This window comes from Phacochoerus africanus, chromosome 11 (assembly GCF_016906955.1).
Source record: "Phacochoerus africanus isolate WHEZ1 chromosome 11, ROS_Pafr_v1, whole genome shotgun sequence".
Classification (NCBI taxonomy): domain Eukaryota; kingdom Metazoa; phylum Chordata; class Mammalia; order Artiodactyla; family Suidae; genus Phacochoerus; species Phacochoerus africanus.
Genome location: NC_062554.1, coordinates 119,416,928 through 119,438,790, shown reverse-complemented (window position 1 = coordinate 119,438,790; position 21,863 = coordinate 119,416,928). Strand labels below are relative to the sequence as shown.

General features: G+C 38.3%; 1 protein-coding gene across 5 annotated transcripts in view; it reads right to left on the bottom strand.

The window, feature by feature from the left end:
* RASAL2 (RAS protein activator like 2) overlaps positions 1 to 21,863 on the bottom strand; it is a 388,439-nt gene that overhangs the window by 187,326 nt on the left and 179,250 nt on the right. For all 5 annotated transcript variants that reach the window (XM_047752626.1, XM_047752627.1, XM_047752624.1 and 2 more), the window contains exon 2: positions 10,537 to 10,664. In XM_047752626.1, the coding sequence (XP_047608582.1) occupies positions 10,537 to 10,664 (128 nt within the window). The remainder of the gene's footprint in view (positions 1 to 10,536; positions 10,665 to 21,863) is intronic.

Below are 21,863 nucleotides of genomic sequence, written 5' to 3'. Positions count from 1 at the left end.
CTTTGCCTCAGTAATCCAACTCCTATGACTGAGGTCAAGAGGATGACACCAAGAAGGGAAGCTTTCTCTGTGTGACTGGGAATCTGAAGAGCACAATGCTAACTAACATCTTCCTGAGGACAGAAAGTCTTCACACTCTTTATAGGACTAAAAATTCCCTTATTTCCTCATCAGCATAACTATAGCTATTGTCTGCACACTGAGAAACCAAACAGGGGAATTAAGAAAAGTAAACTTCTAAACAAATAATGGGATACCAAATAACAGCTTTTAAGCTCTTTCAAAAGCCCTCAGTAATAGAAAACTTTAGGAACAGTAATCTAAGACATCCATCCCTTTCAGGATGGAAATGATCCCTACGTAAATAATTAAAAGAGTAGCACAAAGAGGTTAAATAACTGCCTTCTAGTAAGAAAGGTACAAATGCATCCTCTACCTGCCTTGGGAAAAAATCGGGGTAAATTTGGGAAGGAAAAAAAATTCTGGATCTTTGAAAATACGGATGAATCTAAATAAACTATTTTCATAATCGTTCTAAAAAATGTGTATTACCTGAAATAATGAAGGCCTAAGGCGTACAGAAAAAAGGAGGAGTTATTTTTGATATTTTAGGAGAGAATGACTGCTGATCTCTGTGGCAATTTATAAAGACCATACCCAGGAAAAAAAGAAATGGCTTCTATTAATCATATACTTTGTTCTCTACTATACTTAAGAAGAGAATAAATAAAGTATACCAAACTTCTTATTTGGGCCTAAACTTCACTTCACTCACAATCATATTCTCAAAGTTTTAATGTACACTCTTCATTTCCCACTGCTGAAATTTAAAATATTATCAAACGTTTGACTCAAATTATTGCTTTTAAAGTTTAGCGTCTTTTTTTTTTTTTTTGGTCTTTTTAGGGCAGCACCCATGGCATATGGAGGTTCCCAGGCTAGGGGTCAAATCTGAGCTACGGTGGCTAGCCAACACCACAGCCACACCAATGTAGGATCTGAGCCACACCTGCGACCTAAATCAGAGCTCAGGGCAATGCCAGATCCTCAACCCACTGAGCAAGGCCAGTGATTAAACCCAAGTCCTCATGGATCCTAGTCAGGTTCCTTAACTGCTGAGCCACAAAGGGAACTCCATCGAAGTTTAGAGCATTTCATCTCTGATTCAGAATATAAGGGAGAATAATGTTTACTTTTATTCTAAACCTGCATTTCTCGAGAATTATTTACTCTTACATCACCATCGATTTCTTCTTACATAGATTAAAAGAGGGATAATATTTCAAGTATCTTCAAATGAACTAAGCTGGAGTTTACAAATCTTGGTGTACAGCTGGCAAAAATCAGTTTTAGAAAAGTCAATTTTAGAAAAGCAATTTTTATCCATTCTGATTGTTCCAATTTAGTTTACCAGTTCACATTTACTTGTTCATACTGAATTACTCTTTAAAAACTGTATTATTTTCCAGGTTCTATGAGAGGAATTTCTTCTTTCTTTTTTGTTTAACTTCTTTTGCCTTGTATTGTGCTTCTCCTAAGTCCTTTTTCTCAGGGGGAATGGTGACCATCATTGCTTTGGCTGTCCAATGCCTGGATGTCCAATGCCTGAAAATAGCTGTTTATATATATTTGTGTGGCCCAGTCTTATACTGTGTGCAGTGGGAGGGCTAGTCTTGTTCCAATGATTCCATCATAGCTGGTACCAAAAGCTTATCTCTTATTCAAACTACTAACATGGTCCCTTCCTTGGTGAACGCTGCCCTTTAAATCTATCCTTTACCTTAAATCATCCTGTAACACTTAGCAGAGGATTTCCAACATGCAATTATGATCATGTCATTCTAAGGCTTAAAGCCCTTCAGTTGCTCTCCTTTGCAGTGGTTTTCAAAGGACTGATGGTATATTTGTGTGTGGAAGTATGTGACGAGGGAGGTATCTCTGCTTTGACCAGAGCAGACTTCAGAGTTGTCTGCTGTACTGCGCTTCTGCATAGGCTTTCTACAAAGAAAGGGTTCTTCTTAAAAAAAAAAAAAAAAAAAGAAAGAAAAGAAAGAAAGAAAGTGTTTTACAACTATCTTATAGAGTAAGTGCAACCTCCAGGTTTTCCACAATCTGGCCACTGTATGAGTATCCAGCTTCAGACTTTACATTCTAGGAACACCAAATTGCTTCCATTTCTCTAATATATATCCCATGTTGTAGTTCAGAGCATTTGCTTAGTTTGCTCTCTCAGCCTGAAATATTTTCCCATACTTTCTTCTCCCTTCCAAACCTGCCAGGTAAACTCCCATCCATCCTAAGGCCTCACCTCTTCCAGGAATCTTCCCTCCTATCAAGCTCCTAAGAGGAGGATAAGGTATCCTCTCTGATGTTCCTCCAACAGCAAAGCTTCCTCTGTCACTACACTTACACACGGAATTGTAATTATTCATTTGCGCAACCAATTCCATGTAAGTTAACAGTTTATGTTTTACCAGTTAACTCTTAAATCTTAAAATAGCTCCAACTCACAAATGAGTAAGTGGGTATCTGACAGGTAGAGATGGGGGCCATTTTTGGCAAAGGGGAAAAACATAACATCAGCCAAGAAACTGGTAAGCATACGACTTTTTTACTTTATTTGCAACAGGGAGTAGGCCAATTTAGCCAGAGCCTCTTAGGGGGAGAAGTTGGATAGAACACCAAAATATATTATAACCACATGGGAGGGCTTTAAATACCAGGCCATGCATAATTCAGGAAGCTCTGGGAAACCATTCAAGTTTTTAGATCAGAGGAATAGTAGTCTCTTAATTGGTCTGTCTCCTTCCTATCTTTCCCTCTTCCAATGCATCCTACAGATTAATATTCGTAACACACAACTTTGATCCCCCTTCCTTTCTTAAGCTTTCTTTGGTAATTGCCCACTGCCAACAGCATATTAATGATACAGACTACAGTCCTTTAGAATAAATGGGTTTCTTTTATTCTATCCCATTTACTTGTGCTATTTATCAAACACCATTTTAAAATTATTTGTCTCATTCCCACAACTAAACCTGGTACTGGGGAGAAGAGAAAGAACTGTGCCTTATTCTTTGTAACTCCTAACACAGTGAATTCACATACAGGGGCACGTTATGTATCTGCTGAATAACTTGAAAATGGTTCTGAATGAAATATGCCATGAGGAGTTTTCCCCAGGATAAAAAAAAACACCTGATTTTAGCTGTTTGCACAAAGCCTACCTGCTATTTTTGTCAATATATCTGGGTGTAAATTGAGCTTTCCAAAGGCAAGAAAAATATTTTAAAATATTTTGAAATTGCATTATTACTGCCTTCCTGCCTATACTAGCATGCAGCTTTAAAAATTTCAAATACAGAAAGAAGAGTCTGAATGAAGAAAAATGAAGCCACATTTACATTCCGAATGGCTGGTGATTGCCAAAAGAAAGAAACTCCTAAATTTAGCTTTCTTTTGTATCTTTGTCCTGGCTGCACCTCATAGGTTCCTAATTGTCTTCTTTACCATTTCCCTCAATTCCTCCATCTCTAGTTTACTTGGTCTTATCTCCTGCAAGCAAAATGGAATTCAAATGGCCTCCTACGCCCTCTTTGAACTGGGTTGGTGCCAAGCCAGCTGGGGCTGATCCTGGCATCCGGGCAGGGAAGTATATTTCCTAACACATAACCAGTGTCTATTTGGCAGTATTTGCATGAAGTAATTTACTGAATCAGTGAGTCATTTCTCAAGGTGACACTCCTGACAGACGTCTCTCCCGGTGTTCTGCCCAGACCTACCCTCTGTCACATTCCCAGTCTGGTAATTGGTGTATTTAACACTCTTCCCATGTACGAACCCCAAGCAGACTTTTTCTCATTTCTGACAGGAAACATGCAGAGTTCAGAGAGAGCATTAAAAGATCCCCCACTCTGAATACACGAGTGATACTAGACTAATATAATCCTCCCACATCCCAACAGTGCCTGGCTAAGGATTCAGTTTAAACCCCTACAGAACCCTCTTAATTGATCTTATTAACACAGCAATAAACACCCCCATGATTAGTTGATGAAGGTTTAAAACAGCTTTTTAAGATAATTTTTTTTGCAGGAAATTCCTTAAACTCCTTGTTTCAAGGAATTCTAAATAAAACTGTTCAATGCATAACTCCACATATATGAGTTATATTTTTCATGATAGTGTGGGTGGAAGGTAGAAGAGTGACAGCGTATTCTGATCCTTCCACGGGTGGGGGGGGGGGAGGATTTCTAATCTTTTCCTATCATGAAATTAATAGAATACTAAATAAAATAATAAAATTCTAATAGTTGGTAGGGTAGTACCATACCATTTTTTCTAGGGATTTACTCCAGTTTTTCCAACTTAATCATGGTCGAACATACCTGTCTCAGAGCATTAAACTGTTTTTTTAACTCGGCAGCCCTTACCTGGTCTATTGCAGTAATGTAACTCATCCATTTCCTTCCAATGCCTTTCACTCAATTTTCCACATGATCAACAGTTACTTTTCTAAGAAGCAAATGTGTGATAACGTTATTGTCCTGTTAAATATCTTTCCATGGCCCAAATCACTTCCAGAAAAAAGTCCAAATTCCGTAGCATGAGCTTCAAGGCACTTTACTATGCAGCTTTTGCCAGCTATCATTTTTCCTCTTGCAAATTATATTCCAAGAATTCTGAAAGTTTTGCAGATTGCCATTGAGATATAAGATGTCCTTGATTTTGTATCTTTATGATACATGGAATGTCCTTTTCTACTTTTCTTACAAGCAAGCTTCTATTTGTCCCTAAAGACATGGCTCAATCATAAATTTCTCTGTAAATCCTTTTCTGGCATTCTCCATTTTAAACTATAACCCACTCCAGGCAATATCTTAGTTAACCTTTCCCTTATGGTAATAGTATAATCTTTTTTAAAAATTGTATTGAGATGAAATTCACATAAAATTAACCATTTTTAAGTAATGTGAATAATTCAGTGATATTTAGCACATTCATGATGTTGTGCAGCCACCACCTCCATACTTAGTTCCAACTGGTTATAACTTAATTTACCTCAATGTGTCCCCAACAAAATTGCATCTCTGCAACCACAATAATGCACACATAACAGATGCTCAATAAATAAAGATGGAATTACATATTCAACCATGGGAAAGCATCTTATGGATTTTTTTTTCTCCCCTTTTATTATCCAGTCTTAGAAAAATAGGTAACTAAGCCTCTTGTTGTAGGAAGACTTATCACATAGGATAGAAGGTAAGGAAATGACTATTCAGGAATCAAAGTTTATAATTTGGCTTTTTCAAAATTTATTGAACAAATATTTACTGAGAATTTTACTTATTTATTAGGAAATGTTGTAAGCACTGAAGGATACAGCACTGAACAAAACAGACAAAATCCCTGTCCTAAAAACTTATATAAGAGAAAAGAGACAATAAACATAATAAATTATATACCATTTTAGAAGGTGGTAAATGCTATGGGGGAAAAAATAGAGCCCAGTAATTAGATCAGAAGTTCCGAATGGATATACAAGGAAGGGTTGCAATTTTAAAGAAGTCTCTCAGGGTGGGTCTTATTGAGCAGGTGATATGCAAGCAAAGGGTTAAAGGAAGTGAGAAAGGGAGTCAGGCAAACATCTGAGGTAAAAGACAAGGCTAAGGTCTTGAGACAGGGATATGCCTGATGTGCCTAAAACAGTGACGAAGCCAGAAGGGCTGAAACACAGTGAGCAGGGGAAGTCTCTGGCCTCTGAAGCTTGGAAGGATGGAGCTATCATTAATGGACATGGAGATGCCCCAGCAGCTCTGGGAGGAAAGATCAGGGCCTCAGTGTGGGGCCCGTTGGAAACGGTGATTATCTATCTAAGCAGAGGTGTAAAACGAACAGGAGGATAATGAGTCTAGAGAAGAGAGATGTGTTAGGCTTGAGATATAAAATTAGGATCGTCAGCATGAGAGGGTATTGGAAGTCATAAGACTGGATGAGATTCCTGAAGAAGTGCGGTCCCAGGACTGAACTCTGTAGCATTCTCCTGCTGAGATCTGGACAAGAGAAGAGAAATTGGCAAAGATGACTCAGAAGGAAATGCCTGAGAGGTGGCGGGGAGAAACTAAGGGAGCAGAGAGCACAGGGTCATGGAAGCCAAGTGAAGAACATGGTTCTAGGAGAAGGAATGAGTGATCAACTGCATTAAATGCCATTAAAGAATAAGACGAGAAGTGAAAACTGACTGGTGAATTTAGCAGTGTGGAGGTCACCAGTGAGCTTGAAAAGAGCAATCTTTACAAAGTAGTGCATGTTAGAGCGTGACTGAAGCAGGCTTAAGAGAGATGAGAGAAGAATTGAAGACGATGAGTTTAGAAGTTTGGGGAATTTCTACTAGAAAAGGGAAGAAGAGAAAAGAGTGGCAACTGGAGGTAGAAATGAGATTAATGCAGGTTTATCTTCTCTTCTACATGGGGGAGATAATGGCATTGCTGAGAGCAAAGAGTTAGAGATGCGCAAGAGACGAGGGAAAACTGCCGGAGGGACGGTCTTGAACCGGAAGGAAGGGGCACGTGTGGAAGGAACAACGGTCAGACTGCGGGCAACTCCAAGGTGAAAAGAAGGAGATCAGAGCCTAAGGAAATAGTTTCGGGTGGACAGGTGGACAGGGTGATAGAGCTCTCTTCTGAGTGCCTCAATTTTCCCAGTGAAGTAAGCAGCAAAGTGATCATTGCTAAGGAAGGGTAATCAAGAAGGAATCAGAAAAGCAGCACAAGTCTGGGGGAAAAACAATCACCTTAGAAATAATTTTAGGAGTTCCCGTCATGGCTCACAGGAAACGAATCCGACCAGGAACCATGGGGTTGCAGGTTCGATCCCTGGCCTCGCTCAGAGGGTTAAAGATCCAGCATTGCTGTGAACTGTGGGGTAGGTTGCAGACACAGCTCAGACCTGGCATTGCTGTGGCCGTGATGTAGACTGGCAGCAACAGCTCCGATTAGACCTCTAGCCTGGGAACCTCTATATGCCATGGGTGCGGCCCTCAAAAGACCAAAAAAAAAAAAAACTTTTTTGGATTGTGCTACTCAAAGGATGGTCCAAGGTCCTAGGCTGTTCTGCAAATTGTTTAAGAGTCCTCAGCCAACAATTTGACAACACAGGAATTAAGAAGCAGGCCTCGTGTGATCAGCAGATTCATTTCATTGCGCATCATGTGCTCCTTGAACATGTACAATTTTTGTAATTCTATTCTTTCTTTTCTTATGTTATGATTACCTATTGAATGGTAATTAAATTAATAAAAAATGTGAACTTACATACTTTTGCCTTTTTAAATCTTCATTTTTCTTAACAATTCGTATTATTGTATTTTATTGTTCATGATGAGGTGGGGATAAATCTGGTCTTTCACCATACAGAGACTGAGAAGTCCTAGTCCAAGAGAGTTGGAAAGTGACTGGACTAGGGAATGTTTTGTGATTGCCAAGCAGCATTAGAGGCTCACATGAGGTTTGCAGCTATTAGCTAAAAGACAGTCAGCATGATGGAGTGATTTTCTCCAGAAACATTATGCTGCGTGGAAGCAGGGCAGGAAAGATGAGGAGTAGCATTTAACTGACCTATCACACTGCCAACTGAGTCTGCTGATGCAAAAAAAGGGCAAGGAAATAGTATGCAAAGATTAAACTGACTGACCGTGGAATTCAAGCTGGGAGAAGCGGGAAGAGAGGGTATCAGAGGTATGGGGGGGGGCAGAAAAGGTAGTAGGATCAATGGACCATAAGTCCCCAAAGAAGTGAAAAAATGCTAGAAAAAGGGATGAGCTAGAAAGATGAGCAGCTAAGATTGTCAGACATTAAGATGCATGCAATTTAGAATAGGAAGAAGGTGTGGCCACGAGGCAGTAGAGGAGAGGAGTTCAAGGAACTCAGGGCCGTGGTATTGAAAGAATCGTTACTGCCGATACTGGAATCATCCTCAGTTAAGGCGGGAGTAGTGCTGGAGATAATGATAACGAGCCAGGAGGTAAAGTCAACAAAAAATGAGGAGGAATGACTGGGGGTGAGGGACACGGGGTGGCTGGAAGATGACTATGACATGGGACTCAGAGTTTGGGCTTTATAGGAAAAATGAGGGAGAACAGACAGGAAACGACCATGAAATGAGAAGGATGCCTACTGAAGGCAGCATGGAATGAAGGCTGTGGGAGAAAAACAGCCATGGCCTGACAGCCCTTCACAGACGGGAAGGTAGACATTCCTCAGGGAAGGGAGGCATTCTCATGAGACCAAGAAGTTAAGGAACTGCTTGAGAGAAGAGGTGGAAGAAACAGCCGAGTTGGCTGATGACAGACCCTGAGTCGAAGAGGGCATAGTGAAAGGGGTTCGAGAGGTGGGGAAGGATGCTTGGAAGGCAGGGACAGCAAAGGAGATCCACAGAGCCATATGTAGAGTGGAAGATAAGGGATTCCTCACTGTCTAGGGCTACTCATGACGACTAGCATTAAAAAAAAAAAAAAAAAAGGATAAAGTACCTAAGAAATTGTTTTAGAAACATCATTCAGCATGGATAGTTACTTTATGGTACTAAAGGGGACCCAAGCCTGGATGACTCAATTGATCAGTAGTATTTAAGGCATGGATTACGTCCTGGTTCTAGATAAGGAGGTATGCTCTTGCCCTTAGACTATTTATCTTTAGGCTATTTAATTTCACACATTACTAAATTGAACAAAATGTGGGTGAGGGCAAAGAGATGGCAAATGCTATGTTCACATCCCTCCTTATTAAGAGCTCTGATGAAAGACTGCTGACAGAGTCGATTGGTTTAAATGGGCATTGTGAATTATCTGTTTATTCAAATTGGATAATTAGAAATCTTCTATACTAATATTCACTCTACCAATTTTTATTCTGTATCTAGTTAATATAAACAAAGCAACATGTACACTGTGGCAGAACGGGCTGACCTTTACTAAATTATTTTAATAAAATTAAATTTAACTTTATTAAAATACTGGGGAAAAGGTCATGGGTAGGGAGACGGTAACAAAAGGGACATTTTTCAATGGCTGGAGAAAAAGAATAAGCCAGTTCAGAGAGGGCACATTAGCCAGGGCCTTGCACATAAGAACCGTCTATGAAAAGAAAACACTTTAAGTGTGTTATTGTTAATGACCCTGCCTTCGTGAGGTTAAAAGAGGCTGAGTAAGAGAAGAGACAGAAAAGGGATGGGGGCGAGGGAGAGAAGAGAAAAGGGAGGTAAAGATCCACAGATGAGATTTAAGAAATGTATTTTTTGGGTATTGCTTCCTCTGAACTCACTTTTCCAGAGGAATGACTTATGAAACTGATATTCTACCTAAGAACTTCCTAGTTATTTATATATAATTTTGGCACTTAATCTTTCTCCTTCATTGAGTAAGATCACTTCTTAGTCTCTCCCCCAAACCCCCACCCCATTATCTGTCTTCTTTATCAAGAATATACTTGGTCTTTTTTTTTTTTTCTTTTTTACGTCATGGAGATTAGGCATGGGATGGTTTTGTGGCCCTACTAAATCAACTCTCCGATAAATCGCCAATAAGCAAATGAATTCTTTGGATATGGAAGGATCTGTAGACTGGAATAGTTTGAGGAGTAAAGTAGTAATAGTCTACCACGAGTTCAAGGTTTTTTTTTTTTTTTAATTTAGAGGGACAGAAAGTTTATCTAGAACTAGATGTCTGTATTAATTATATGTCTCTTGGCCCTTCTCTCCCTTGCTGTGATTCAGGAAACAAATCTCTACAGAACACATCAAAGGCAATCTTTTCCTTTGGCTTCAAGTTAGGTTTGGCCAGTAGGTAACACTGGCAAGAAATCAGAAAGCAGGAAAAAGAGAGCGTGCTTGTTTGTTCTCCCTTGCTTCCTCCCTGCTGGCCATTTTTGTGTTGGTAGAAGCTGTGCTCTTTTGTGTATTGCCACACCAACTGCCATGCAGCCCTCTCGTGCAACTACAGTTCCTTGGGTTCCAAAAACATTGCTCCCTTCCCTTGTCTTCAAGTCTAGGGTGGTAAGTGCTGTCTGCTGTTACTCGTTCACTGCTACTTCGGCATCCTCTGGTGGGGTCCCCTATGCCGTCTACACCTCTGTAAATAGTTCCTTCATTAAAGCCCATTCAATTAATCTACTGACTGTGCCACCTGTTACTTGAAAGGAGCTAGACTGATAGAATTTCCAATAGCCCCTCTGGACCACTTTCAGAGCCAGGTCTCCACAATCCAACCCATCCTCAGTTCAAATGATCTCAATTCAAATTCACTGTTCCGTAGTGAAAAATCCAGTCTTATCTAGTTGAAGTCGCTCCTTCATGGCAATCACAAGTCATCATGATGACACCAGCAGCCCTTTCGACAGCCCTTTACACACAGTGTATCATTCATAAAGCCCCCGTTTTCATAAACACAACTTACAGAGATACCAATTAAAAAACTAGAGTATTTCAAGAATTTGGTCAGAGAAGGGAAGTGGCTTTTCTCAGGAACATCCCCCTCACCTCCTTCTCCTTGTTGAGCAACACCAGCTGGCTGTCTGTGAGGATGCAGTACTTCCGCTCCCATGTTGTCGTCTCGGTGTAGGGTGACTGGCCGCAAGACAGACGATGGGTAGGTGGCCCTTTCACATCTGCGTGAGAAACATGAAAAACCAAAGTGACAAGTCATGACTATGCTCAGTCAACTTGCATTTCAAATGAAAGACTCTCTAAAATCACATGGAAGAGGTCTAAACATAAATAAATCTAAATGGTCAACTGAACACTTAAATTCCTCTGAAGAAAATAAAAAGATTTATATACAGAGGGAAATTCCTGCCTTCTAGGCTTCAGAAAAGAGGGGTGAAACACTCTAGGAAGAACTGTTGGTACAGACTTGACACAGCAACACCACCATACAACGCACTAAAATCAGAGAAGGTCACTTCAGAGCAAAACCCACATCATTCAAACTAAAGAGGTGGGAGTGCCTCAGAGACCAGAACGAAAGACAGCCTTTAGGGAAAAGATGATGTCGCGTGTACACTTTGCGAGTGCTTTTGATCCAGAACTGGCAGCCTAAGTCTTCAAAATGGCTTTATTTCTAGTCTGACCTAAGAGCATCGTATCACCACTAGAGGCCAGTAAGATCTTAAAAACACAGAAGGCAATTTCTTCAAGGAAAGATCTAAACATACTATCATGTCTCTTTAAGTTGGAGGTATACAATCTCAATGTTAAATGTTTTAATTCTTACAAATGTCTAATTTCCTATGTTACTTTAATTTTTTATTGAAGTATAACTGACATGTCACATTATATTAGTTTCAAGTGCACACATAATGATTCAATACTTGTGTACACTGCAAAAAGAGGACCGCATAAGTTTCATCACTATCCTTCACCATAAAAAGTTACAAATCTTTTTTTTCTTGATGATAACTTTTAAAGATTTATTCTCTTGGCAACTTTCAAATATGCTCTACAGTGTTGACTACAGTCACCATGCTGTAGCTGACATTCCTGTGATTTATAACTGGAAGTTTGAACCTCTTGGCCCCCCTTCACCCACCTCACCACTGCCCCCAAACCTCGTTCCTCCTGGCAATCATCATTCTGTTCTCTGTATCTATGAGTTTTGTTTTATTTGTTCATTGATTCTGGGTTATAGATTTCACATATAAGTGAGGTCATACAGTATTTGTTCTTCTCTGACATTTTATTTAGCGTAACACCCTTGAGGGCCATCCATGTTGTCATAAATGACAAGATTTCATTTTTTAATGGTGGAGTAGTAATCTATCCATCTACCCAAGGACACTTAGGTTGCTTGCATATCTTGGCTGTTGTAAATAATGATGCAGTAAACACAGGGTTGTTTCTAATTAGTGTTTTCAGGTTCTTTGGAACATGGCATTTCCAAATTTCCAGAAATGAAATGGCTGAGTTGTACGGTAGTTCTATACTTAATTTTTTTGAGGAAACTCCACACGGTTTTCCATAGTTGCTATACCAATTTACACTCCTATCAACAGTGCACAAAGGTTCCCTTTGCTCCACATCCTCACCAACACTTGTTATTTCCTTTTTTTTTTTTTTTTTTTTTTTGGCTGTGCATGCAACCTGCAGAAGTTCTCAGTTCCCGGGCCAGGGATTGAACCCACACCACAGCAGTGACCTGAGCCACTGCAGTAACAACACCAGATCCTTAACCCACTGTACCACAAGGAAACTTCTCTTGTCTTTTTTCATGACAGCCATTTTCAGAAGTGTAATCTCTCACTGTGGTTTTAATTTGCATTTCCCTGATGATAAGGAAAGTTGAGTGCTTTTTCATGTATCTGTTGTCCATCTATATGTTTTCTTTGGAAAAATGTCTATTCAGATATTCTGCTCATTTTTAAAGTAGAACTGCTTGGGTTTTTTCTTCTTTTTTTCTGAGTTATATGAGTCCTCTATGTATTTCGGATATTAACTCCTTATCAGATACATGACTTACAAATGTTTTCTCCCATGTAGTAGGTTGCCATTTCATTTCGTTGATGGTTTTCTTTGCTGTGCAGAAGCTTTTTAGTTTGACACAGCTCTACTTGTTTACTTTTGCCTTTGTTGCCTTCACTTTGGGGTCAGATCCAAAAAAAAAAAATTAAAAAATTTTTACATGAACTGTTCACTCATTTGTGCTATTGTAAAGCTTGGAACATATCTCAAGCCTAAGTACACATTAGATCCACTGAATAAAGCTTTTATGACACTTCAATATGTATTAAAAGTTATTTAGCCATGAAGGACTAACTCCTTTCAGGAGTATTCTGCAGGAGCACCTCAAACTGAAGAAATCAGAAAACAAACACCCATGAATACAGAAAGCTGTCAACGGTAAAAAAAGTACATTTTACCTATTTAGCGAGAGCCTTCGTTACTCTTCCTTTCTATAGACTTTTAGTCTTTTATCATAGGATGATAAATATCCCTGGTATTGACTGACTTCAAGGAAACCTGAATGACTTCCTGGATGGTTTATGCTATAATTACTCAATTATACATAACTATAGCTGCAGATGTGTAGAAAGTAAACAAGCCAGCAATTAGAGCATTAAGTGTACGTCTCTCTTCTTACATCTCCTTATGTGTTCAATATTATCTTCAGTGCTCCTTCTGGCTTAACTTCCTTTGCTCTCTCCAAGTCTATAGCTTTGCATGCTTGTGGAGCTTATCAGTTACCCTCCAAAATAACTCAAAATCCAAGAACCAATAATGTTGCTAGGGCTTGGTTGGACATGTTACTAATTCTTAGAAGTTCACTGTTTTTCATTTTTCCCCTACTTTTCTGCATCTGTCTCCTCTGAACCTCGTACACCAGTACATGCTGCATCAATAGCTTCTCCATTCCACCCCAACTCTCTCTCTCCTACCCTCAACTTTTATTTCAATCAGTTACGTTAAAGTCTTCTTTGTACTTCAAATTTTCCTAAAATTGTCAAAGAAAGCTTTAAAGGGACTGACTCTCTATCCTTTATGACACAGATAAGAGATTCTTGTCTAAACTTAAAAACCATGTCAAAGCTGATTTTCTTCACATGATTTGGACAAACAAATGGGTTAGATTTTTACCACAATGCAGGCCTATTTTTAGAGTCAAATACCAAGACCACTTCAGCAGAGAGGGATGCACCTACTTTATGTGGAAATGTGGTGGTTTTGTGGCCTAGACGAGTTTTCATTCAAATGACTAACCTTCTTATGTAAGTTGGTCATGAGTGACCTAAACTGCTCCATTGTAACTTAATTTGAATAGTAATCTTATGATCCACACTGAACAAGAAGACATTGATAGATTCTGTCCATAAGAATTAGAACATAGGAGATGGTATTATAGCATAACCCAGATTTCCTGACAAATATAAATCAGCATTAGCACTGAATTTAGAAAATCTAAATGATCTTCCCTGTGTTATCCCAAGTAATTTTCTTACAGTTGCCCTTACTGTTCTCCCTTCCTGTTCAGCCAGAGCTTTGTTGCTAGCTTCTTCATGGTTTTATGAAACAAAAAGCATTCCGGACCCTGGATTACTCCTCGTCAGTGCTAGAGGTAGAATGAATAGGCAGCAATATTTTGATATTTAAAATTTTTCAGTCTGTCTGAATTATGAGGTTGATATGCCATGTTATAAATTTTATAGTTTCACAACTTCTCTATCTATTGTCCACTTTTTGATCATTTCATAAGAATTTATAAAGGGAAGAAACAAGAAAAGTTAGAATAAGGGTGGGTTAGTTCTTTTTAGCATTTCTGGATTAAGGTTTAAGGGGCATTTTAAGTAACAATATAAGATAAACCTATAAATTTAATGTATTAATTCTATCATGTCCTAACTTCTGTGGCTAAATGAAGGTTTAATAGTAACTTGTAAAGCCTGTTTATTGGGACTATATTAACAAGACAAACTCAGATTACTGCCTTACTTCACTTTACCAGTTCTACCAATCCTCCCCCCCCCCCCGCCCCAGTGACACAGTTTTTATTTCTACTTCCAATTACATTTAGTACCTAAAATTCACTAGAGGAAAGGATAACTACCTCAGAATTACAAATAAGCATCTTTATAGAAAAACTGGAACGAAAATTTAGATTGGCATTGTCTCATTTCCATAAGGATACTAAGGGTACTGAGTACTGGACTTATTACAAAAACTGAATGATTTCAGAAACATTAAAAAGAATCAGAGGTTGCTCAATGAAGCCCACTGGAAAGTGCTTCTTTGAGATTAGACATTATCATGTAGTCTAGTAATTTTCTAAATTTTTTGATCTCATGATCCCTTTAGACTTTTAAAATTGACAACTTCAAAGAGCTTTTGTTTATGTAGATTATATTTATCAATATTTACACTAGAAATTAAAACTGAGACATTTTAAATATATTTATTCATTTAATAACAATAATAAACCTATTGCATGTTAATATAAGTAACACATTTTTGATGAAATGTAACTATTTTCCAAAACGAGAAATTAGTGAGAGAAGTGATACTGTTTGAGGTTTTGCAAAATCTTTAAAATCTGGCCAGAAGAGAAGACGGCTGAATTCCTTTTTTTGTTTTTTTTTGGTTTTTTTTTTTTTTGCTTTTTTAGGGCCGCTCTCTCGGCATATGGAAGTTCCCAGGCTGGGGGTACAATCGGAGCCACCAGTCTACACCACAATCACATCAACATGGGATCCAAGCTGCATCTGCGACCTACACCACAGCTAACAGCAATGCCAGATGCTTAACCCACTCATCAAGGCCAGGGATCAAACTTGCATCTCCTCAAGGATACTAGTCAGATTCATTTCTGCTGAGCCAGGACAGGAACTCCAAGCCAGCTGAATTCCTGTATCTATTCCAACATTCAGTCACTTGCTTTATGTTGTTTTGGTTGAAGTATAAAGCAGAAAATATGTACTCACACACATATATAGTTGGAAAAGGGAAGAGTATTTTAATAGCATTTTCAGGTAATTGTGGTCCATCTTTTCCAATACTACACCAAAAACTGACAAGCAATTGCTTCTTAAAAGTGGGTAAAATGTGGAATTTGATACCATTTCAGTTAACTTTTCATACCATGTTACAATAAAAAATCATTGGTCTACCTTGCCTTTCGGGATAGATCTTTTCAACCACATGCATAAATTTGGGACGCTATGCATTAACCATTTAGGAAAAAAAGGTTCACTTCGTTTTGCAGATCTTCCAAATGTTGACAATTTTCACTACATAGTACCAAAAAATCATTTTCATTAATCTTCAGAAAAGTCTTCGTCTCATCAGGAAATTCTTTAAGTGCTAGAAAGCCGTCAAGCTCCAGGTGGCAGGTTCAAGTTTTCCAAAATACTGATCTTTGTTTTAATTCTTAAATCTTACCATTGTTAATAAATAATGTTGGGTTTTTTTCCCCTTAAGAGAGAGGTTTATGTCCTTTTTTCCAGAAAATGTCTTACAGATAACCAAGACTAAATAACCATATTTGTCTTTCAATTGATCATTTGAGTAAAAATGGTGTTTCATGAAATACAAATGCTAATAAGTTCACCTCACAGCTTAATCTGCACAAATGCTTTCTCTGGTGACAAGCATCATACGTCTGTATTCAGCTTAAATGTACTTGCCCCTGTCATCACACAAGACATTAAAAACATGTCAACTCTAAGGTTGAGATTTAATAAAACTGAAGTTTTTTAATGAGTTCTCAAGGATATTTTATTTTATTTTGTTTTGTTTTTCAGTCCTACTAGGGCTCCACCTGCGGCATATGGAGGTTCCCCAGGCTAGGGGTCTAATTGGAGCTGTAGCTGCGGGGCTACACCACAGCCACAGCAACGCCAGATACAAGCCGCATCTGCGACCTACAACACAGCTCAGGGCAATGCCGGATCATTACCGCATTGAGCAAGGCCAGGGATCGAACCCGTATCCTCATGGATTCTAGTGGGATTCAGTAACCACTGAGCCATGAATGCAATTTCAAGGATATTCTTAAGTAAAACTGCCCTTTTTTTTTTTCCTACTGCATGTGTTAGAGGATACTGCAATGACTACTGGTATCGTTTGTTGCCACTGCCTTGACTCCCTTCACTGCACTGCTAGTTTTACTCATAATTGCTTTTGAATCATCGGTGCATATGTCAACACAGGGAGGGGGAAAAAAGGCAAGTTTTACTATGAAAATAGTTTTAACCTAGCCAATGAGGGAGATCCTTGGGACCTAGTGTCTCAGATCATGCTTTAAAAACCACTGCTTAGAGAAGAGGAAGAGGAAGGCAATGAAGGATTCTAAGAAAATATGGCAAGAATCTGTCAGATGCAGTGGGGAGAAGACCAGAGATTTAACAGAATGGACAGGAGACTAATGTAATGACCTGGGCATGGGGTGATTAGGGTCAAAGATTGATGACAGTGGAAACAGAAAGAAAGGGACTGTGTGAGCTGGGTTTTGAAACAGGAATAAACAGCTCTGGTAACTCTCTAGTTGTTTGTGGGGAAAGAATAGCACAAAAGAGATGGGAGACTAAAAGAGCAATTAATACAAATATGGATTAATAAATGCTCATAAAATAGGTTGCATAACTGTAATTCTACTTTTGTTTTAGCAGGAAAGTCTAAAACAAAAGTTTTTCAAAAAAGGAAGAAAGAAAACCAAAAAGGGAAGCTTTTAAATTTGAATTAAATTTGAAGGATTCAATGCAATCCATTAAATCTGAATAATTTCAAAATAAAAACTTATTTAGTCTACCTATAAATCTAAAAGGTCAAACTCTGGGCCTCTTCAAATGCTAATATAAATTTAGTAACTACACGGTAAGGAAATAACGACTAAAAAACTTCTCTGTGTAAATAACCCTTTCTTACAACCCTTCCCTGTAACCAGAGAAAGGAGCAAAATGGCCTGTCACATCATTTGACACAGAGAATGAAAAAATGACATGCTAGAGCTGGAAATTCCATTAGATTTATCTATAAATAACCACAAAGTAACTTTTCTCTGGAGGGTAAGCATCTTGTCTCTTCCAGACTTAGAGAGCATCTCCAAAGACTTACAGTAGGACAGTAAATAAAGGGGTCCAAATGGAAGTAGAAATAGAGATAAAGGAGAGTGGAAAAGAACAAGTCTGTGATCCAAACAGGAGAATGCAAAATAAAAAACTAATGTGGGAAATTTTATTTCATTTATTTTTTTGGCCTCACCCTCAGCATACAGAAGTTCCCAGGCCGGGGACTGAACCTGTGCTACAGTAGTAACCCAAGGCACAGCAGATCCTTAGCCCACTGAGCCACCTGGGAACTCTGAAATTTTACTTTTGTATCTCAAATCTCCTTAGAATATTATCTGAGTTGCTTTTGAATTACAGTGTTTACTAGCTACATATGTTTTTAAAAATTCCAACATTATAAATTAAATGTAATTGGTAAAATCCTAAAGCTATTTACTGCCATCCAACACAAGCTTTACAAAGGATTCTCTACAGACAATCTTCCAGCTAACCCAACCTTAATGTTTCCTTCAGTCTCAAGAGCCTTTCAATTCTTAGCACCAAACTAAAAAAAACAAAACACAGTTTTTGGAAATCTATCTATAACAGAGAAGAGTTTAATACATTAAAAGAGGAACACATTTTGAACAAATAGTTGTAAACAGCAGAGGTCTGAGCTGCTGGAGAAAGACCAGTATTTTCAAGGTATGTGTTTATTCCCATGCCAGTGCCAACCTGGTGGCTTAGAAAAGACAAGTTTTTGGGAGTTCATGTGGTGGCTCAGTGGTTAATGAATCTGACTAGCACCCATAAGGACGTGGGTTTGATCCCTGGCCTCGCTCAGTGGGTTAAGGATCTAGCATTGTTGTGAGTAAGATGCAGCTCGGATCCTGAGTGGCTGTGGCTGTGGCGTAGGCCAGCAGCTATTGCTCAGATTCAACCCCCGAGCCTGGGAACCTCCATATGCCACAGGTGTGCCCCTAAAATAAAAAGAAAAAAAATTTTTTCCCAGTATTTAAATTTGGGTTTGGGTTCTGAATTTGGTCAGGACTCAAAGTGAGAGTACAAGCAGTACTTTTATATAAAGTAGAGTGACCACTTTGTTAGAGAAGTAAAAACACATCTAAATAACTTTAAAACAGAACTATCCACTTAAACTAGTTAAGAATATGTCAATTTCCCTAAATAGACAAAGGACGATTTTTCTCTTCACCAAAATATTCAAAACAGTTTTAACAGAAGTTCAAGTTTAAATAAAATTTATATTAATAGGCCAACTAACGTGTTGTATTTTCAAAGGCAGTTCTTTATTTTTCTGATAAATAATGAAATCTTTGCCCTATCATAGAGCTTGAAAAGATGTGGTATACCCTTGGTTATCTTCTATAAGCAATTTCTGCTACAACAAAAAAAAAAATGTTAGATCTGTCATGTGGAGATGACTTTTAATAATGCCACTAACTGTGACATGCTGCTAAGCAGCAGTCCAGCAAATATTAGAGCTATAAGACCAAATTATTTTATAAATGTGTTAATGCTGCCTGCTGAAGACCCAGAGTAGCTGCCATCATTGCTGCCATCAATGTACTTGTGACTCTTTTTCATTCTTCAAGTACAGAAAGGAAAGGTAAAACCAATGAAGACACTAAAATGAAGTTTAATTTTATTTTGTCCCCCTGTTACTTTTTTACCCTGCACCTTTTGTCAAAATGTCAGAAAATACCTTGTTTCTGGAAGAAACAAAGTTTTTCTTAAATTGATAGTGATCCAAACATTAAAACTACTGCCTGTGGGAGTTCCTGTCATGGCACAGCGGAAACAAATCCACCTAGGAACCATGAGGTTGTGGGATCGACCCCTGGCCTCACTCAGTGGGTTAAGGATCCAGCGTTGCCGTGAGCTGTGGTGTAGGTCGCAGACACGGCTCAGATCCCACATTGCTATGGCTGTGGTGTAGGCCAGCAGCTGTAGCTCTGATTTGACCCCTTAGCCTGGGAACCTCCGTATGCTGCAGGTGCAGCCCTAAAAAGAAAAAAAAAAAATTATTGCCTGTGAACTCTGCTTTGTCCTGACATACTATGAACCTTTGAGCTGGCAAATTACATTTCAGTGCATACGCATCAATAGTCCCAGCAGATTTAAATATGGTCACACTCACCTTGGTAAATAATAAGGGTACTTATCATTCAATATGTTTAAGATAAAAAGTCATTAGGTCATAAATGTTTGCCTTTATGGAAATTCAAGTCTTATCATAAATTCCCTATGAGACCATGACTATTTGTTGAAATGATTTTATACCGTGTCTTTTAACCTTAGCTAACCAGTTTAGTTTCCTTCTCAACTACGGAGGCTTAATTCCATGCTACTTCATCACTGGATCTAGTCAGTAAATCCCCTATACTCACCATCGCCCTTTTTAAGACAAAGAGAGGGCAGGTAGGAGCTAACATATGGCACTTCTTTCCGGTAAATAATTTCTTTTAGCTTAAGGTTTGCCAACAGGCCCTTTGCTGATTCCCTCTCAGTCTCAGCAGCACCAGGTCTTAAACGTGGGGTTTCTAACTCTGCTCCATCACAACTATCTGATAACAATGTAATAAGTTCCTTGAAAGCATGACATTTATTTATCAAGTATTCCTTGATAAAAATAACATTTTTCTCTGCAAATAAACTAATGTTTAGTTTGATGGTATTAACTAAGAATTTTACGAAAACTGACCAGGATAGGAAACAATTCCTTTGATGGCTGCATCCTGCTTCTCCCTTCCACGTCACTAGTACAGGTGCACTGCACCTGACCTCACAAGCCAGGAAACTGCAGTCAGGGCAGATCATTTTGTTTTCTTCCCTTTTTCGATATGCAAAAGAAGAAGTAAGTTCCATAATTGCCACAGTGGGCCAAGCACTGCTTCAGCAATGATACAGCTTAGGTAACTGAACGGAATGTTATGAAGGATGCCACTTTAAGATGACAAGCGGCAGTCAATCACAGCTCACTCTTCAATCTTAAAAGACCACTCCCATCTGTAGTTCATACTCTTACCCAAACAGAAAAAAGATAAGTACTCAAAATAAAATAATTCACTTATATACACTCATCCTTAGAAGGAAAAAAAAAAACCACATCTATATTCAAGTTTTTCTTTAACAGTTAAACACTGTGCAAAGTTAAGAAAAGGGTAAGAAAATATTCGTTGTGCCCTTTAAAACAACCATGGTGTTGTGTAAACGATCAAAACTCAAGATCCTTTTTGTGTCTCAAGTTCCTGTTACTGGTAAAAAATGAACTATACTAAGAATTAATCTCAAGCACCATTTAATACTCACTCTTCTTATTATATATCGTACTTCCTCCTATGTTAATATATCCCCACGCCTGCCTCTTTTTGAGTCGAATCTCGTCACTTTCCTTTAAAGTCGGCTGCTGTGAGGAAAGAATTGGAGCTTTTAAAGGAATATGATTTTTGGAAAAAAAGAGTAAACAGTTTACCACTATTGAGAGATTAGTTTCTAGGGTTTTCACAATTGGTTACAGCCAATATTGTGTCATTATCTCACTATCTAGGGAGCAAAAGATGACACACTGCATTAAAAAGAAAATTTATCAAGATTTTGGCAGCATTTAAAAAATGTTAATAGTTCTACATCTCTCCACAGTATCAAGTTGAACAGACCACAGACTTAAATATGCATCTTTTCTGAATTGTGACCTGTTTGAATCACAAATCACTGAGCTTACAGTGAAAACTATCAAGGAGATAATATCTATAGGCTTCTCTAACGAATCCTATCAGTCACTCTCTGGTAAGGAGACAAGCCAATTCTGTCAGCTAGGTCCTGACACAACTCAGGTGACTTGTGTGAGAAGTGAAAAACCTTTATTTTTATCAAAAGCCAATCACCTCAAATGAGTAAGAGAGAACAAACAACTACAATATGAGACTCTAGTACGTTAAAGGAAGGATTTAGCATTTTCTCTGCAACACAATCAACACAAATAGAATAAGACACCCCTTTTATCTAAATCTAATTTCTGAAATGTGTTGGACAGCAAAGTTTCACATAACAGAGACTACATTCTGATTTTAAGTGGGAAAAAAATAATTCAGCTCAAGCCCATCTAAAACTCCCAATTAATTTCCCCAAATATTAAGTATTTGTAAATCTCCATATAATATCCACCAAAAAATTCTAAATTAAAAATAAACATACATAAATCATTTAGTATTTAATAAACTCATTAGTGAATACAAGTGTGCGTATGTATAGTATTAGATATAATTTATATTTTCCTTTACTGCAAAACGTTCTATCAGGTAAAGAAACAATAAT